At 40.3% G+C, this 20,256-nt stretch overlaps 2 protein-coding genes across 2 annotated transcripts in view; both read left to right on the top strand.

The window, feature by feature from the left end:
- On the top strand, positions 1-7,163 carry rom1b (retinal outer segment membrane protein 1b). Its single transcript, XM_035161850.2, has 5 exons — positions 1-815; positions 2,249-2,491; positions 3,096-3,283; positions 3,819-4,065; positions 5,862-7,163. Exons 1-5 carry the CDS (start codon positions 669-671, stop codon positions 6,102-6,104), a joined length of 1,068 nt encoding a protein of 355 aa, XP_035017741.1. The 5' UTR covers positions 1-668; the 3' UTR covers positions 6,105-7,163.
- A 1,339-nt stretch (positions 7,164-8,502) lies between these two features.
- Positions 8,503-20,256, top strand: part of ccdc88b (coiled-coil domain containing 88B) — a 45,503-nt gene continuing 33,749 nt past the window's right edge. Inside the window, exons 1-6 of the mRNA XM_035161849.2 lie at positions 8,503-8,716; positions 9,867-10,009; positions 11,508-11,616; positions 18,526-18,595; positions 18,787-18,845; positions 20,170-20,253. Of these exons, the coding sequence (XP_035017740.1) occupies positions 8,657-8,716; positions 9,867-10,009; positions 11,508-11,616; positions 18,526-18,595; positions 18,787-18,845; positions 20,170-20,253 (525 nt within the window). The 5' untranslated portion in view covers positions 8,503-8,656. The remainder of the gene's footprint in view (positions 8,717-9,866; positions 10,010-11,507; positions 11,617-18,525; positions 18,596-18,786; positions 18,846-20,169; positions 20,254-20,256) is intronic.

The following is a 20,256-nucleotide window of genomic DNA, read 5'->3' as shown; positions in this document are numbered from 1 at the left end:
TAGGATCCCACGTACTCCGCTGGGGAGATTACGGCTCCAAACTCTCACATTTGGCCATTCTCTGCGTCCTCCAACCATGGCTACAGCGGTTTAGGGGGGCACAGACCCAGAGGGGCGCCACCAAAAGACAACGTCAGGAGGAAGAAATCATTGGTTTCAGCTTGAAAGGGGGGGGGGCTACAGCAGAGTAGCAGAACTTGAGGAGAAAACTCGTTATCTCAGGGAAAAGGAATATATCTCTTTCTCCAAATTTCTTAAATAAACAATTTCTCACATTTTTCCAAGTTTCTACAAGACTGCATTGGATTTATAAAAATCTTTTTGGAACAATTTTTGCATCCAGGTGAAAGTTTTCGGATTATCCTCTGAGGTCGGCTGTGCCCTTTACCATCGAGGGGATCTACCTGCTTATCCTCTCCACCTGGAACAACTTAGATGAGCTCAACCTGCTAATAACTCACCAAACGACAAGTTCGAGGCTTGAATCGACGGCTGCAGCAAAACTGAATTCACCTTCTAGTGTTTTGTTTTCTACATGCAGCTTGCGACCTCTGGAATGACTAAATATTTGACCAGAATTCGCTGATTCTCATCTCTCCTGCTCTCCTTCTCTTACTCTCTCACTCCTGTCATTGTGTTGATTGGTGTGTGGTAGTGGGCCCTTGAAGATGTTGTTGAAGATGAACTTCACCCAGCAGAGGCGGGTGCGTCTGGCACAGGGCCTCTGGCTGCTGTCATGGCTGGCAGTGATGTGCGGGGCCTTCATCTTCTGTCTGGGGGTTTACCTTAAGACAGAGCTGATACGCAGGGATGAGGTAGGGAGGAGGAAGAAACGCACGCACGCACACACACTCACACACTCACACACAATCGTCCACTAATTAGAAGGTCGGCTCTTTCAGTCAGCTTGTTGAAGTATCCTTGGGCGAGACACTGAAGCCCATGATGGCTGTGCCGGCAAAGTGTGAATGGGATGTATGATAGAGAAGCACTACATACAGGAGCCGTGAATGTCTGTGCGCACGTGTGTGTGTGTGTGTGTGTGTTTGTGTGTGTGTGTGTGACTGTGAGCACTTTAGGTTGATAAGACTAGAAAAGTGTGACATAAATGCAGACCATTCCCCAGTGCAGTTCATATAATGCAATGTCAACATTTCAACTAAAAGTTTGGCAGTGGGGAGGAAGTCTGAAAACACTGACATGATCTCAGTCAAAGTTACACAAACAGTGCTTTATGTGCTCAGGGCTTCACATTTGCTCGTGGTTGTTTACCGAGTCTGTCGTGTTGTCGCTTATCAGTGATATTTATTCAAAATTAGCTGGACAGTTTAATCCACAAACACAAACGCACAGCACTCAAAACACTGGTGTAAACATGCACTCAGGGACCCTCTCTCACATCAATGCATGTTAAACCATGAGGGTGGAGGATGCAGCAACATTTTTTTCCCGGAGTCATCAGGGCAGGTGAAGGTCATGACCTCCACAGATTACTCACTGGGCTTGATAGATCACTGATTGATCGGGATAGGGTGCAAGCATTGATAACCATTGGGCTGCAGATGAAAGCTGCAGGGCTTGAATGCATGCCTTCAGATATTTATTGATCTTCAATGAGAGACTGTGATTTTGTAGTCTCTTGGTTGTATAGCAAAGTGGAATTGATTGAAATCACTTAACTGAGTGTAATACAATAAACTCTTGTAGTGATATTGGTGTCAGGAAACAAAAGAATCTTGTGGAATGATTCAAAAGAGCGTAATGTTACTTGTTATTCAAATATATCATCTCAGATATATCACCTCATTCAGAAAGTTTGCTTGGCACCAGATAACAGATCTATCTTTATGATCACATGTGGCTGCACTGATGTTAATTTGTGAGGATTTTAGACAGTTGCAACAGAGCTGGGTTGAGTTTTTTTTATGGTAATTGTCGAACAACAATGGATAAAATGTGTGTTACAACTGATCGGTTTTCAAACACTCAGCCAGTAATAAACTAAGGCCTCAATTGACTTTCCTTGTTACCAGGGCAAAGAATTAAATGTGCCATCTTATTACCATCCAGCATATCAGCAGCTACCTGAATCTCTCAGTGGCCAAGGTAATTTTTTTTATAGCACAGATAAGCCTAATTGAATGCAGGATTATTACCTGCTGAAGTGGGCAGAGGAAATGACAATGTGACCTGGGTTTGGCTGCAGCTCCTACACATTTATCTTTGACTGTGCTCTTCCTCTCTCGAGGTAATGGACAACACGGAGATCCACGTGGTGCCCAACATCCTCATGATGGTGGGCCTGGCCTCCATCGGCACCAACTGGCTCGCCAGTCGCGTGTGTCAAGACTCCTTGGATGCGAGCCGCTTCCCCCGCTGGAAGGTTCTCCTGCTGGCTTGGTTTGTCGTGGCGGCACTGCTCTGTTATATGCTGATCGCCGTTGTGGTGCTCAGCTACGCCCTGCAGGGAAGCCTGGAGGAGTCCCTGAAGGTAGGGGTCTCTGGGCTGGGTAATGATTGGGGGATGACTTGGGGTCAAAGGGCAGAATAGGCGTCAGTATGGCCTTGTGGTTAAAAAGAGATAGAGAATGTCTTATATCAGGATGGTGTAGCTGTAAAATGTAGGCTTTTAAGGTCCCTTAGAGGAGGGCTACTCCATACTCCTGCAAATTAAGTAATGGTTAATACTACTATTACTACTATTACTACTACTACTAATAATAATAATAATAATTACAATAATAATAATAATAATGATAAAAATTGAAAATATATAATTCAAAACAAATACATATAACAGAAATGATGTATAAATTAGCCACATAGAGGAGTGCTATCCCATATTTCTGCTAATTGAGCAATGGGTAAAACAACGATAGATAGATAGATAGATAGATAGATAGATAGATAGATAGATAGATGTATAGATAGATAGATAGATAGATAGATAGATAGATAGATAGATAGATAGATAGATAGATAGATAGATAGATAGATAGATAGATAGATAGATAGATAGATAGATAGATAGATAGATAGATAGAAAGAAAATAAATGCCCCCTTCCTTCTCTCCCAATTTTCTCTCCACTTTCAGGTTGGCCTCAGGAATGGTATTCGTTTCTACAAGGACACAGACGTGCCAGGCCGCTGTTTCCAGAAAGAGACCATTGATCGTCTGCAGATGGAGTTTCGCTGCTGTGGAAACAACAATTTCAAGGACTGGTTCGAGGTTCAATGGGTCAGCAACAGATACCTGGACTTCACTTCCAAAGATGTCAAGGAGTGAGTGAATCACAGTACAGCAATGTGAAAATCATGAGGCACAGGGAGGTGAGATGATAAAGTAGAAAGGGAGGAAAGGTGCTGATAAGGGATATAAGGATAATGGAGAGGAAATTGGAGGTCTAGATGAGTGACAGATAAGTAGATTTTAAATCTAAAAAAGTCTGACTAAAGATATAAGGGAATGATGAAGAGATGCTGGGAGAAAAAGAATGATGTGGAGGCAGAGGAGGAGTGAATTAAAAATAGATCTGGCCTTTAGTTTTGAAGTGAGCAGCAGAAGTGGATGGAAAGGTTGGTCGTGAGGCGAGCACAGAAAGGCTGATCAAAGATTAAATAAATGAAAAAGGATGAGTAAACAGAACAGACATGATGACACATGTACAGAGGCACTGCTCATTTCTCAAATATGTGGAGTGTTCATTGAGTTGAGAGTGAGACGTTTAACTTGACTGGCATTTTCTATAGCTACTATTAGATCAATCCACCTTCTCCTCCTTCTTTCCTTCCTCTCACTTCCCTCCTCTGTCTCCAGTCGCATCCGGAGTAATGTGGACGGCCGTTACCTGTTGGATGGCGTTCCCTTCAGCTGCTGTAACCCGTCGTCCCCTCGTCCCTGCATGCGGTACCACCTGACTGACAACAGCGCCCACTACAGATACGAGTACCAAGCGGAGGAGCTCAACCTGCACAGCCGCGGCTGTAGACAAGCTCTGATTGACTACTACATGGGCTTATTGAATTCAACTGGTCCTGGTGTGATTTCCGTCATCTTAATACAGGTGGGGAACCAAAGCAATGCTCCACTTAGTCTGTAACACACACAGACACTTGTCTAACCTTAACCATCACAACTAAATGCCTAACCGTAACCCTAACCTAAACCTAATTCGAAACCTAACCCTAAAACCAAGTCTTAACCCTCAGTCTTAACTATTTGAATTTGTGAGGACCAGCCAAAATGTCCTCACAATGATGGTATTGAAAAGAAATTGGCCCTCATAACTATAGATAGACATGAACGCGCACACAAACACCAAATGTCCAAAAAACGCACAATGTTAAAGACAATAAAAAACATATTCCTGGATCTGCTCACTCCTCAGGATCTGCACCAAAACTTTAAAATGGGGGGTGTTGGTGGAGGTTTGGCCTAAAGGCAGAGTTAAGACAGGCGGAGCAGGGGAGGCAGTGGGTATTTTAATCGGTAAACTAGCTAAACGGACCATGAATTAAATGGACGTGGCAGGAAACAGGGGTTGACATGGGTTTCACAGGTGAACCTGAGGCACAGGAAGAAAAAAAGGTTTAGCGGTAGCAGAAACAGGAAACCAAACAAAAAGCTTAGCTGCAGCGTTTGTGTAGACTGAAGATCTGGGACGTAAGTGTCTCCTCACAGCAGCTGGAGTGGCTGATGAGCAGCAGGCGCACATGTGAATTACAGGGAGCAGCTACAGGAAACTGAAAAAGGATGTCGCACCTTGTTAAGCCCAATGAGGCAAATTGTGATGTGTGAATATGGGCTATACAAAATTTAATTTGAAAACGTGGGGGGGGGGGATAAAGGCCCAACCCACCAGATGCTCAAACACGTGTTAAACAGAGCATCATGCTAATCAATGACGCTATGTTTTAAATGCAGCAGCTCAGTTTTGTGTTTATTCAGAGGCAGATGAGTGACACGCGAGCAGATAAAAAGGCCTGAAGAGTAGATGCACCTGTTTCATTTTCAACTCCAAACCCTGCTATCATGTTACACAAGATCCAACCGAAGCATGAAGAGGAAACATTAAATTAAATGTGTAAAATATGTTGCAGAGCACTAACTTTGTCACAATGAACATTTGTGTTTGTGTAAAACTTTGGTGAAAGGTAGAACCTGTACATTAATAATAATATTTTATTTGAAATGTATATTATTTTGTTTGTATGGTTAACATATTATGATGCCATTTATATAACTATACGTCACCAGAATTGATATCTTCTTTAGACCTTATAGATGTACCCACAACTTCAAACTTAACATCAAACTTTAATATGTTAATGGGATAATGGCTTTCCCTATTTTAACAATTGATTTCTTAAAATTAATCATTAATCCACAGGGTGATTTAAAATATACAGTATTTATGGTGAAAAAAAACCTTGGAGCTCTACCAAGAAAAATAAAGGGAAAAAACATGATTTCCCCCTTTTTAGTTCCCAAAGTCATTATTCCGTCAAACTGTGAACATTCTCTGCACTCCTGCACAAATGATCATTATAAATGATTGTTGTAATGATCATCTTCATTCTTCCATTGTCATGCAAGCGAGTCAAATAAGTGCAGAGAGTAGAGAAGAGTAAAGCATGTTCAGGGAATGTCAGACTGAATATGTGCATCTCAGATGAATGGCAGTAGGAATGAATGGGTTTTTGAATGTTTGTGACAAGAAAGGAGAAAGAATTGTTACATAACCGGAAGGAAAACGTTTTTGGCTGCCTATCAAACCATTTTGCCATTTGATTTGGCGACAAATTCTGCCTGCTGACACAGATATTAGATGCAGCCCCTTCATTGCCTCTCTCTGTCCAGATGTCAGTGCTGCTGAGCCTGCGATACCTGCAGACGGCTGTGGAAGGGGCCATGGCTCTGGAGGACCCAGAGGGCGACAGCGAGGGTTACCTCCTGGAGAAAGGAGTGAAAGAAACCATTGAGGACGTCAAAGCCACTGTCCTCAACTTGCTTAAGTTTGGGCAGGTTGACCCCAGCGACGCCGAAGAGTCCCCTGTGGCTGCAGATGTCGATAAAGCAGCCTCCCCTACTCCTGCCAGCTAGAGAGGGGGGAGAACAACAGTCATCAAATAAGAGTTGAGGAGGAAAGGATGCCAGGGTGTGGGTGGGGGGTGTCTGAGGTTCTTGGTGAGTGTGAGTTTGGCTGGTGGCGGGTAGAACACCTGTTGGGTTTTGACACATTAGACTTGATTTATGCTCCACTGACGCAGCAGCCGCAGCTCCCTCACACATGGCCAAGACAAGGCGACACATGGGGGAATCTTATCAGGCCTTGCACAGACCCCACAACAAACACCTCCTCTGTGCAGGAATTCATGAATGTGTAACCACCAGAGAACCTGCTCAGGAGATGCGTAATACTTTTTGTCGTAAACTAGAAGAGAGTACATTCAGTTTAAACGGATGCAGCGTACACATACAGACACATACTTTAAATGTTTTGGACTTAAATTTTTCTAAATCACAATCCCGTGATGCTAACATTGATACCATGTGCAATGTATTATTTATTTCACAGCTGTAGAATTTTTACTAAACTGCAATATAATGCTTAGAAACCTTAAAATGTCAAACGCATCTGAATGATACATTAAAGGTAGAAGTTTTTAACTGCCTTGTAGTGTCGGCTTCCTTTTGTACATGTTACGTCATAGATGGTTGTATAAACAGACAACGGGTTATCTAAGTTTAACAAGGAGAGATGGATTAAGTGTGTGTTGTGTGTGCTGCATATGTGTATGTGAGTGTGGTGCCCTATATGAAGCTATCATCTTGTCTATTCTAGCAGCTCTGAAACAATCTGATAATCCCCGTTTAGTTAATCCCAGAACTGCTGCACAAGCGGTATCAGCGCACACTGACAGCAGCAGCACACACACACACACACACACACACACACACACACACACACACACACACACACACACACACACACACACACACACACACACACACACACACACGCGATGAAAGTGTTTTTATAAAGCAAAACAGTTGTTAAATGCTTTTTATATGCAAAGAATATACCGTGATGATCTGTCCTACAGCTAGAGGCATGTCAAATGTGTGCTCATTCTTTTTAAATAAAACTCTATCACAGAATGAGGTCAGTGAATGTTTCATTCGATTCACAAAAAGCAGGTAAAAGCAGGTACATTTCTTTAGCAGAAATACACACACCACAAAAACACAAGCAGATGATGAAGCAGTGGCCTTGAAAGTTTGACCTTCAGATATAATTCAATTATCTGCTCTTCTTCAATGGTTACACCAAAAATAAATGAATATACCGTTCAAATATTAAAATGAAATCATTAGTATGCAAGCAACATTGGCAAGCATTTTTCATGGTGACGTCTTCTCAAATTTAAGATTCCCTGTTTTTAAATGAAATACTTGATGTAAACACAAACAAGAGCATACTATTGTACACACAGAGCACATGGAAATCAATCTATACATCTACATCCTCAGAGTTTTATATGGCGACAAATCTTGATTCCAAATACGATCAGTCAATGCAAAAGCAGAAAAAGATATTGTTCTGCTGGTACAGAGCCAGTGTCTTAAAACAGTGTTCACTGTGCAGGAGGTGCTGTGCATAAATAAAAACAGGGCTGCTGCTTGGTTACACGTCCCCCAGTGACTGTGTGATGGAAATAGTGATGAAATTCATAAAATGAGAAGATAGGGACTTTGATTGTGAACCGTTAGAGGGCGCTATTGCACAGCGCTAGAAGAAGTCTTGACTTTAAAGGACTTGGGAGGAACACGGGAACCACTTCAGCTCTGACAACTTGTTGGTATAGTAAGTGAACTGAAAGCCTGGTACAGGATTTTGCTCTATGTAAAGGTATACAGGTACATATATATATATATATATATATTTATACATGTACATATAAACATACAATTTACCCATTATTTATAAAATATACCCATATTTTAATTCCTAATGTCTATCTATCTATCTATCTATCTATCTATCTATCTATCTATCTATCTATCTATCTATCTATAGAATTATTTCATATATGTATTTATGTATTTTAATGAATGTACCCATTATTTAATAGACATTTGTAGTTGTATATATCTGGGTTACAACAATAACTACATTTAGCTTACTAGTTGCTACTCGTAGTAGTACTAGTACTAGTACTTGTATACACACACACACACATACATTATACATAGGAAAAATTATACATATATTTTTTATGTATATAAAAAATTACATATATTATATGGTTAACAATGTTGTATTTAAAGCACATGCAGCCTATGTATTTACCTAACATAGATATAGTTTTTGTTGAATATTGTCATATAGATTCAGTTGAGGTTGGCTCTGTGTAGTTAAGCGTTTGAGTCACAACCATGTGAGTTGTGACAGTTCCGGTGTGATTTTGGTTTTGCAATGAAACAAGAGAGAGGAAGAGACAGAGAGGTGGAGGAGGGGAAGGGCCACATGTAATGTCAAAGTACTTCACTTGAGGCGAGATGGCTTCTCTCTCTCCATTACTCACACTGCGTCTGTAATGTTTTTGAATTAGATATATTCTGTAGTGTTTCACTGCTCTTCTAACACAACAATGGACGCGGACATTACGGAGATAATAGAGGAATTCATGGAAAGTGCGTTGGCGCAATGGGTACGTCATTTATCATTTATCACTGTCAGCTAGAGAAAAGGTCATCATTTCTAGTGGTTAAGGGAGAGGAGGATAAAAAACAGTGAAGCGCTTTTACAGTGGCTAGTTCTGGAGTAAATCCTAAATTATTTTGAGTCACTAATACTCATGAAATGTATGTTTTACAGCAGCCTCCTATTCGTCCATATTAATTTAGAACCATGAGTTAAATAAACAGCAGACAAACGCCTAGTTACAGTGTTTTTGCTTTTGTGCACAGCAAAACAAACTGCACTTCTGCTTTTGGCAGCTTCCTTCGCCTCTTAATAACCTGCTCTTTTCTGCTACTAGCCATGATACTTCCGTGTCCTTGTGTACATTCCTTTTCGACATACAACATAATCCACTGTGTGTTCAAGAGAATATGTAGTTCCTCTGAAATCAGCTGAGGGGTTGTTGTATGTATAGTGAATCTTCAGCTGGGTTTTCCACATGGGGAACCAATCGGCCCAGGGGGATTTGTTCCCCTTCTGCTCAATGAACAGTATTTATGTAGTGTGATACCCTGCTTAACCTGGTAAGGATACTCTTTTTTTTATGGTGGGTCTCTTCCAAAGCGGCGGTCAGAGGTCAGGTTCAACGGGATGGCCTGCAGCGGGCAGAGGGACAGCATTTGCTCAAGGGCACTTCAGCTTATTCACTGACTGAGTGTTCCCCCCTCTGCTTCACATATGTTGAAGGACATCCTCTGCTTCCCTGTCGCACAGGGTCACGAGCTCACTCTGCCTCAGCTCATCAGCTGAAACAACCCAAGCTTGTGTTTACCCACAGTGCAGTTTTTAGAAGGTGCAGGTGGGAATAAACCTCATTATATTACAGTTTGCATTGGCACAGCTCTTTTTTAGCAAAGAGAGACAGACCTTGGCTGCAGTCCTGCTTGGCTGCCTGTCACTGTGAAGTGTTTCCCAGTGGGAGAGCACAGATCCCACCTGTATAGACAGGTGCACCGACTCAAGTGGCTTCCTGTGTGAAAATGTTTATGCCTCTCCATCTCTTTCTCTCTCTCTGCACCTATTTTTTCCTCCTGGCTGTGTCTTCCTTGTCCACCTCCTGGTCCACTCTCATGCCTGTCTCCACAAATTAAACATAACACCCCCCCTGTCTCTCATAGGTTCAGCTGTTTGAGAAGATGGTTGAGAGGGAGGACGGCATCTCACTCTACAGCCTGGAAGTGAACTCAATTTCCCAGAGTACCCGAGATCGCTACCTCAGGCTGACCAATGGGATTTTCCTCAATGAGGTCATGAGGGTCATGTAAGATTGATTTAAATTGTCTTGCCATACAATTTCAATTGTCTCGCCGCACGACACTGGCTGCAGTAAAAACGACCACTAGACAATGGAAATTATGAGCTGATTTCATGATGATGGGGACATTTTCCAGTGAGACAGTAATGTGAGAAGAGCATTTAAATCTCGAATGAGAAATAAGCCTTAAGCGCTCATTTTGAACCATTTCTGTGGAAATTCACGATGGGAAATAAAAAAAAAAAAAAAGCTACAATAACCTTCAGCTAAAAATTGGTCATGGCGTTTATTAATATGTTAAAAACTGGAAAACAACTCGTTCTTAATTTAATTTCAAGGCAATGGCAGTGAGAAAATGGCATAAAACATGTTAAAAGCATGAAATAATAAAGTGAGACCAACAGAAGTAACTAGTTTCTAAACATGTGGCTTTAATGATGGCAAATTCACTCCCTCCTCAAGATGAATTGCACCTCTGTGTATTCATTTGTCCAGTTCTTCATTTCATGTCCAAAAATTACTGACATTACCGCTATGTTTATTGCTAAAGTGAGCATGAACTAAACACTAAACCATGGTCTGTATAATAGTATAAAGTATAATATGACGAGTCTCAACTTACTCCCATTGTACAAAAAAAATGAGGCAAATATATCCAGGCGTCGCCATTTTGCACTTTGGATGCCATTTGGACCCAGACATTTAAGAGTGTACTGTTGATCGTGGAGTGGAGCTGAAGTATCGACCAATCATAAGTCAGGCTCGGCTGTCGATTATGTTTCACCCCGTTTTTAAAGCATTTAATAATTAAAACCAGGGGTGTATTAAAAAATACTCTGTAGCCAGCCACCAGGGGGCTATCATGATGATTTGGCCTCACTTTTGGGGAGATGGCTTGTTGTAAACTAAGATGGTGAAGGTAGTAAACATTAAACCTCATTAGCATTAGCTTATTATCGGTGAATGTCAGCATGCTAATGCTCAGTCCAGCCTGACAGAGCTGTTAGCATGGCTGTACACACTCAGCCTAATTCATTCTTGAATTTGATATAACCTTGTTCACATAGCCATTTTTATACTCAAATTGTTCGGCAGCCAGTCCAAAACGATGGCATAAATGTGTGACATTTGCCAAAAATTTCCAGTGAATCATGAAAGGAGGGTCTGCATAAGTGCCATCCTGTTAGTCGACTCTGCTGAATTCCTTATCTCCGAGTTCAAATTTCAGCAGAATAAAACCTTTTCTCTCTGAGCTGCCGAGGCCAGATCCTCGTCAGTATTTGCCGAACAGCTGATTAATTTTGCCTGACCTCAGCCACACCATTTCAACAAATAATTGCATGAGGATTCTCACTGCCTCCTTCTCAGACTCATTAAAATTTTATTCACTCGCTGCTTAAATGCACAGTTGCATAAGAATTTCTCATCTGGAGAGACGTGGCGCGGGGCTGTTTGATCAAGCTGCAGTAAATACACCGCCTTGTCTTTTCTGTGTTCATCCCAGAGACCCAAACCCCAAAATGGAGCGGCTTTACAACAGTGGGAGAGATGACCACATGCTGAGAGTGCAGAACTTTTCTATTTTAAATCGACACCTCAGAGCCTTCTACCAGGTAGGGGAGGGTCACGGAAGGGACGAGGGTGAGGTCGAGGAGTTAAATCAGGTCATCAGGAGGGAAATCAGGAGAGATGTGTTGAGAATCATCAGAGCAGGCTCGAGAACCTCAAATGGGGGACATCCATTGAATGTACAAGTTTCAGTCTGTTTAAGCATTGCAGGGTATTTTGACTCTGAGATGCAATTTGTAAGAGTTGGCAATGGAAGTAATGACAGATTATCTTTCTTCTACTAACTGCATCTGTTGTGCACTTCAAAAACAATGTTTTATGATTTTAATTTCACTTAAATAAGCCTACATTCAACCTTTAAATCAACTCAAGTACCAGTGACTCGAGATGTTCTGATTCCATTTTTCCCTCCCTGATACCGAATCCGCCATGACTTTGCATAACGCAGCACCGATCCAATACCAGTGCATTTAAAAAAACTAAATAAAAAACAACTTATATAAGGTATTTTTATGCTTGTATACTACTAACCTGCAAAGTTTAAGGAAATGTGATATTACATTTTGTTCATTTTTTGGGGATATTCCTCTTAGCCGCTAGGAATGAATTGTTGTCCAGATGTGCTTGGTTTGTTGGGTGAATGCAAGATCAGTCGTATGTACTCTTTGTTTTTACTGCGGTAGAGCCAACAAATATTGTTGATCCACAAATATGAACTCATTTACTGAGACAATATGATTTGTTCTTGAATAACAACGAGCAATGCATGACGTCCACCTCAGTGGATACTTTGTTAATTTAAATTAACCTTTTGAAAAATAGGAAAAATATTTAGATGTTAGTTATCACCATATAGATTTTCACCTGCTGGAGTCTTTCTCTGTCAGAGGACTTTGGCAGATATTTCTGACGTGCTCGGATTTTTGGATGTTGGGGTTTTTATCTGCATTTTCTTGTAAATTTGTGTCTGCTTATGGTGTTTTCAAGGATTTTCCACTGTAATGACTGATATACAGTCAGAGCATCCAAACCCAGGCATATACAGGACAATGTCTTTCAAGGAGTTGTCTGCGGTTGAGACCAAACATGCACAAACGGTCAGTACTGTCACGTGTGGAAAACACTTCAGAGAGCAAAATGAAAGAAAGCTGCAGAACAGGAGGCGAAAACTGAAACAACAGGAAAAAAACAGGTGATGAGAATAAGCCAACAAAACTGAAGCACGAGTAAAACCCAGGGATGTTAATGAATGAACTGACAGAGGAGAGCGAGGAGCACAGAGACTTATATACACAAAAGGAGGCAGGATAACTGAACTCAGCTGTGACACATTAGAGCAGGTGCAGACAATCATGAAGCCGAGAAACCAGACAAAGAAGGAAAGAAGCTCCAGAGCAAAACAGGAAGAAATGAAGTCAAAGTGAGATATTCAAAAAAATCCAAATATACAAAACCAAAGTCCAAACACGAGGAAATATGTGTATTTTGTAGTTTCTTTTTATAAAGTGCTTTATAAATAAAGTCCGAACTGAATAACAAAATACAACCAATTCAAAATTGTGTTTTACAAAAATAAATCAGACAAAGACAAATCAAAAGTCTTTCAAATGAGCCATAACAGTCTCTTCAACACAGCAGCAGAATTATGACATGTTTCATCTAGTTTGTTTAATCATAATAAAAACCATATGAGCAACATTTCAGTTGTTACTGTGCCTGAGCACAAGCCACAACATGTCATTTTTAAATATAAAATTTTCAGAAAACAAGTTAGTTAATTGGCTGCCAACACTAGCTTGTATTTACTCTACAGACACGAGAATGATCATCAGTCAATCGCCTCTTTTACTCTCGGCAAGAAAGAAACAGAGTATTTTCGGAAGTTTCTATTCCTTGAATTGTTTTTTATTGTAGATATATCTCAGTGTAAGTAAAACCTCAACAAAGCTTATACTGGATATTTTGATACTTCAAACTCCTCTGACCTCCGTTGATCACTTCTTGGAGGAGTAATACCAAGGCAAACCTGCGGCACAGTGATACACAAGCATTTGGAAATGGTCTGACTCTGGAATGAGCTCCATCTGATGTGTTTTACAGAGACATTTTGAAAAGACCTATTCACTTTATGAAGCGTTTCTCCCTGAAGTTCTCCAAAAACACCGGTGTAATGGTTTTTTTTTGTGGTTGTACTGAAACGACTCCCAGTTTATTATAAATAGACAGGTGCTGTTGCTGAAAAATCCCTCTCAAACATAACTCAGGGCCACACCAAATGGCAGGGGAGAGCGGGTGGTGGGAGGAAGGCTAGAGAAGCAGTTGTGTAGCTGTGAGGCAGCAAAAACACAGGACAAGATGAAGCTCAGCGATCAGTCTCGGCGGTCAAATATTCCGCCTCAGAAAATTGTAGAAAGTTTGAAGTGAGTGGAGTGGGTGACGGAGCCCTCGCACGAAAGACAAGATGAAACACAGAATATTTCCATCCTTAGTAGACGTGTCCCTGCTTATTAACAGGCAAAGTGAGTGAGGGAGAGTGGCCAGCTGAATCTTTTATGGTTAGGGAGCGTGTTGAGGAAGGAAAGAGAATAAAACAATCTATCAAACAGCTCTCAGTATCATGCTTTTTACGTTGTAGGGGCCTGTGGCATTTGAGGAAATGACACAATTCTTTTCCCCGGAGGAGGAGAGGCCTCTGTTCTCAGCAAAGAACGCCTCCTCGAGCACCGGTCGAAGGGGAGCGAACGTGAGCTGCTTAGCTCATCACACAACACACGTCTACAAGGTTTCACTTCCATGTACATGAAGCACTGACGTCAATTGAAAGCTTGAAGTGGCAAAAGACACTGGCAATAAGTTAGAAGCAGAATGGTGTTGCAGTAGAATTTCACCTGTACCCAAAATAGGTTCCATTGTTCCTGTGGATGGTTATTTCCCCACAGGTCCTGTTTTTACTTAATCCTTTCTGTTTGTTTTTAAGCTGTGTATACCGTGTGTGTGTGTGAGTGTGGCGTGCAGCCTGGCAAGGCTTGATTTCCTCTGCTGTGACCTCAGCTTCTCTAATACAGTGACTGAGCTATTTGTGTCCATCCAATAAAATATATCTCTGAGTTAGCAAAGAAAAACCGACAGATGAAATTTGGTTTGCTTACCTCCCGAAAAAAGGAGAAGCGAGTCTAGCTTGTGAGCAATGTGATATGAGGAAAATCTTTGGACGCAATCTTCGTTTATTCTGACAGAAGGAGCCAAATAACAACATCCTCTGGTCAGTTGTGTACATAAGTGAAGCCCCCTAATGGCACTCAGTAGAACACATACCTTACCCAAGGCCCAACAGTCTACTTTAAATGACATTTAAATTTACTAGATTTGGATTTTTTGAAATGAAGGATTCTCTGACAAATCAATGTAAATGTTGTCCGGTAGTTTTTGTGTAATCCTGCTAACTAACAGACAAACAAACACAGACAAAAACATGCCATTGTTGGAAATTTGTATGATCACAATGTCACAGATTGACTGTGGAGGCCTGCACATGTCAGGGACTATTTACACAGATTTTGTGTAATTATAGCTGGACTGGATGATATGGCCAAAAATGATAGGGTTAGGGTTTCAGTCGATATCGATTAATTATCACGATAAATGTAATATTATTATTTCTTGAGGTTTTAAAACTTTATACTAAAGATTTTTGCTCCTTAGTGAAAGTTGTGGCTATAAACTCTTTATGAGCAGAAAATGAAAAAAACTTAATAAACAACAAAAATTTGACAAATCTGAGGTCGATCAGTTAATTAATAATGTATTACACCTCCTCACTGTGCTTCTCAATACATAAGCAATACTACGATATATACATATGTTGTTTTATTGCTATTTATCAAAGTTATATTGCGATAATCATTGATATTGTTTCTTATTATAACATTAAATATTATAATGTCGTAGACTCTGTCACACATACTCCTGCTGTATAATTGGCATTGTTACAAGAGGGCCCACAGAAGAATTGGAAATCAAAACAGGAGTTATAGATGAAGTAAATATAGAGATGGATTTTAACTCTCTTCATCACCGCAGCCAGCAAGTTGATGAAAATGTTTAGTTTACAACTGTAGATTATTTTCAGTGAAAGATTCACTGAGAGATGACTTCAAGGAAACCTTATTCCTTGTTTTTATCTTGATGCGGCTGGAGAATAACCTGCAACATGTGTTACTCATTTCGTAAATCTCTTTCATAAGCAGCGCATAATATTGTACAAAATGATATTGTATAAAATGCCATGAAGGAAGGATTCAAGCTAATGCAACCTAGTGTGTTTCTTGGCTGTGTGATGCGGAAGAGGGAACTCTTCATTAGCATTCCAACAACAAGAAGCCGCTTGTATATAATTTCCAGTCTGGTTAACCTCCAGCTGAAGTCTGTGTTTGGCTTCATGGACCAAACGACAATGACTGACGCGGCGGCGATGTGGCTGATGCTCCACATGCCCTGAAGGGGCAGAAACTTCAGGTCGGCTGCACATGCCTCTGATGTCGAACTTGCACACGATGGAGCTGCTGAAGGGAGTGACTGTCTCTTGGTACATTGCTTTTCTCACTGTATGCATAAACTACAGTTAGCAAGCAGAGAGAGAGAGAGAGAGAGAGAGAGAGAGAGAGAGAGAGAGAGAGAGAGAGAGAGCGCTGTAATTGTGACTTGCCTCTGTGCTATTGTGACTTGAGAGATGATTCATGGGAGAGATGGGCACAGGCTTTGATAGCAGCTGGGAGAAGAGAGAGCCAACGTCAGCGTGTGGCGGGTCCACAGAAACTATTGTTCTGATCTTTTCTGAGTTCAAGACCAGTTAGATAAAGGAGTAAAGTAACAGGCTCATGACCATTGGTGCTACACAAGATACCAATGTAACGGGAGCAGAGCACTGCAGGCCCCCACAAATTATTTTGTTGCCAGAAAAAAATAAAAGTTTCCGTACGGGGGATGATTGAGGCACCATTAAGAAGAGATCTGTCCAAGATCTGAAAGCAGAAATTACAGCTTGGTGAAACAAGCTGACCACATTGTCAGAGTAAAACATCTTATAAATTCTGTCTAGCACAGGACAAGAAACATCCCCATTCAAAAGCTTTTCTTTCCCGGCCAAGAGGAAAGACTCAAACATTTACTCAAGCATCGCTATTTAACAGAGGGGGCATGGGTCTTCTTACTTTTGAAATTCTGGTACACTGTAAAATGTGCCCTGTCAAATGTAACTGTCTCGATATCAACATGATTTTACTCAAAATATGGCTGCCAGAGCAACAAGTGACTTTCACTTGATAAAATGTCTTATCATAAGTCGGGCTGTTCGACTGTCATTTTATACATTCTTCTAATAAGAATAAAAAAAGGACTAATTTCAAGCAATCTAGTTAAGCCCAACTAATTATTCAATTAAAACTCAAACTTGGTTACTTTTTTTTTTAGCATCAAATTACTCAAAATTATATTTTTGTAATTCTTCTTTTTAAGGAGCCAAATTTGACCCCATGATCTTAAATAAGGAAACATTGAATTTTTATTTTCAAACTACAAACAACCAAACACAATGTCAACATAGACACATCCCTTGCTTATTTTAAGCATTATTCATGTTTATATCGAGACAGTGTTGCCTTAAATTTGACAAATTTGAATGTAAATGTTTTATTTTTTTTGGGAAGCTTTCTGTTTGTAAACAAAAATAGCTTTTCTCAGATGTGATCTTTTAGTATTTTACTCCCTGGTATCACACTTCAGATAAATACAATAAAATTATTTCTGTCACCAAGTTGCTGGATATCTATGCCTATTTTTCTTTTTAGATTAGATTACCATGATAACCATATCAGACAAGTTAGTAGAGATACAGTTATCTTGGCAGAATTGCGATCATTGAATGATATGCACTTTTCCAGAGCTGTAATCTCTGCCTGTATATTTAATTCAGGAAACAGGAAAGGATAAATTTCTCCTAAAACAGCATCTTCTGACACAATCTTCCTCCTCATCTCATAATTGTATGTATCTAATGATATAATCTTTGCTTATTATAAACCTCAAGGCATTATGCCAATTGCACTCGTATTGAACTGCTGCAATAATTGTCTCGTTGGTTTTATTTATAGATGTTCTTTAAAGCCATCTGTCATTGTATGTGTTGCATTGTTTATTTATATTCACTTTGGGTATAATCTCTGCTTTAGACGATTTAGCGTGTGTTATTTTAATGAATTGAGAGTGGGTGTTTGAATTGGTGAGTTTGAATTTATGTGATCTGTTATTAGGGTGTAAGTGGGTGTATAGCTTCTGTTCTGATGAAGCTGATCAGGATCCTAATTACAGAAATGAGAATATATTGATTATACACCAATATTTATAGACCTGTCTGAAGCTAAAATCAGCCAATCATAATGCTCATGATAATGTACCAGACATTATCATGAGCATTATCGGGCTCTTGTAAGTAGCTTGTTTGCAGGAGTTGTCTTTGGTTTGTTGTTAGTAAACGGTTCAGGTTGGGTTTGACGGCTCTTGTGATCTTTGTGACTCTGCACGTTGTTAATGTGCCGTGTCTGCATCTCCAGCATTACACAGACCTTTAAAGCACAAGGGCAACAATGGAAACACTGCATTGATTTAGTTATTATTCATTCATCAGATCAGTTTCTATGTTTCTATTACCTTGAGATAATCCTGAGATTAAGCCACACTGAAATATATAATAAACCTGATCAGTACAAAGCCTCCCTGACCCTGAAGAGCAGAAACAATATACTCTTATCGGATATCAGCTGTTTGTTTACACCACAAACCGCAGCCGGCTGGTGGAAAGTTTTGTTGTTTATTCAGTCACACTGCGGGCAGACCTGCTGATCACTAACAGTTTTTCTTTTTTTGCCTAACTCGTCACATTTATTCTTTTCTTGCAGGAAGACCTGCAACAGTTGATACTGATGTCCCTCCCGAATGTCGCCATCCTGGGGCAGGACCCCCTTACAGGTACAAGATAGCAACAAAATCCTATCAGCACCATGTCTGTCAGCAGCGAGAAAGTAATTATACTTTATATACGAGTCCATATCTCTGCTATCTGTGAAACACATTAAGGGGATAATCATAGGAAGGATGGCGGTGGGGGCTGGAGATGATGGCGATGATAATGATGATAACAGTTATTTCTGTGTCCTCAGAGGCGGCGGTGGAAGAACTCAGGCGACTGCTGCTCCTCTTATTGGGTTGTTCCGTGCAGGTGATCACAGACTCACATGACCACCACGCTCTTTTAAAAGTCGATAATGACACGCGTTATTCTACTGAACCTTTGGACAACCAGTGCTTTTTATTTTTGTTCAGTATCTTACATTTTAGCAGTAGCCTAGTGGTCAGTCTGTCGATCAATCCCAATCCTCTGCCCCTGAGCAAAACAATTACTGGATGGATCAACATGCAATCTGACACAGAAGTTCTTGTTCCACAAAGAGTGAATAATAATTACTCAACTGATGGCCACACTTTTTATTTAGGCCCAGATTTGAACTTATCCAATGTTTCATGGCAGGATACGACCCCTGTTATAGCATGTTATAGCATATCAAACATTTGGTCTATTCAGTATCGAGGAAAAACCTTCAACATAAGCACATTGTTGTAGCTTTCAGAAGGGATTGAATATTTTTCATCGGTACTCTACATATTGAATATTACCACTGATAATGATAGATTAATCACATAATAATTTGTTTTATTAGCAAATATTTGATTAATTGATTATTGTACAGCTGCAATCAATGATTGTCTTATTATTTATTACTCCCTTGATGGTATTCTTGATTGGTCAATGAATTGTTTAGAACAGGGGTCTTCAACGTTTTTCAGGCCAAGGACCCCCAAACTGATGGAGAGATAGAGCAGGGACCCCCTACTATATATATATTGTATAAAATCGTGTTTTATATTAAACTGGGCCTAGTGCTGTGTATAAACATAGCTACCCTGTTATTGTGCATTCAATACTAAGCTATTCAAATAATACACCGAAAGATAACGTCTTCTGCCTCCATTTATCCGTTCGCTACAATATGTTGGATTCATGTTAATGTGTATTTAAAGACATTTAAATTTGTGGGAAAAAAATTTATTGGAAAAAGAAATTAAAAATTAAAAAAATATAAACAATTGTCTAATCAACCCAAAATTTCGCGACCCCCCTGCAGTACCTCCGCGGACACCCCTAGGGGTCACGGACCCCCTGTTGAAGACCTCTGGTTTAGAATGTCAACAATTGTAACAACAAATGCCCGTCATCATTTCTCAGAAACTGAGATACAGCTTTAAAATGGGCCAACAGCCCAAACCCAAAGATATTCAGTTTATAAATCAGAGAAAAGCTCCTAAATGTTTGACAGCTTTGCTTGAAAACACAGAAATGTTGAAATTTATATATTTTGATCTAACACACACACACACACACACACACACACACACACGCACGCACACACACACACACACACACACACACACACACACACACACACACACACACACACACACACACAAAACCTCTGTGTCCGCAGTGTGAGAAGAAGGAGACGTTCATTCAGCAGATTCAGTCTCTGGACATTGAGACCCAGGCGGCCATTGCCAGCTGTATTCAGCAGGTA

Source organism: Hippoglossus stenolepis, chromosome 7, assembly GCF_022539355.2.
Source record: "Hippoglossus stenolepis isolate QCI-W04-F060 chromosome 7, HSTE1.2, whole genome shotgun sequence".
Lineage (NCBI taxonomy): Eukaryota > Metazoa > Chordata > Actinopteri > Pleuronectiformes > Pleuronectidae > Hippoglossus > Hippoglossus stenolepis.
This window is presented reverse-complemented; position numbering and strand designations above follow the sequence as displayed.

What these genes read in the sequence shown, in the direction of transcription:
- rom1b (XM_035161850.2), top strand. Translation starts at nt 669, where the DNA reads ATGTTGTTGAAGATGAACTTCACCCAGCAGAGGCGGGTGCGTCTGGCA. An exon ending in GCCTGGAGGAGTCCCTGAAG is followed by an intron (nt 2,492 to 3,095) that starts GTAGGGGTCTCT and finishes CTCCACTTTCAG; the next exon opens with GTTGGCCTCAGGAATGGTAT. An exon ending in ACTTCCAAAGATGTCAAGGA is followed by an intron (nt 3,284 to 3,818) that starts GTGAGTGAATCA and finishes CTCTGTCTCCAG; the next exon opens with TCGCATCCGGAGTAATGTGG.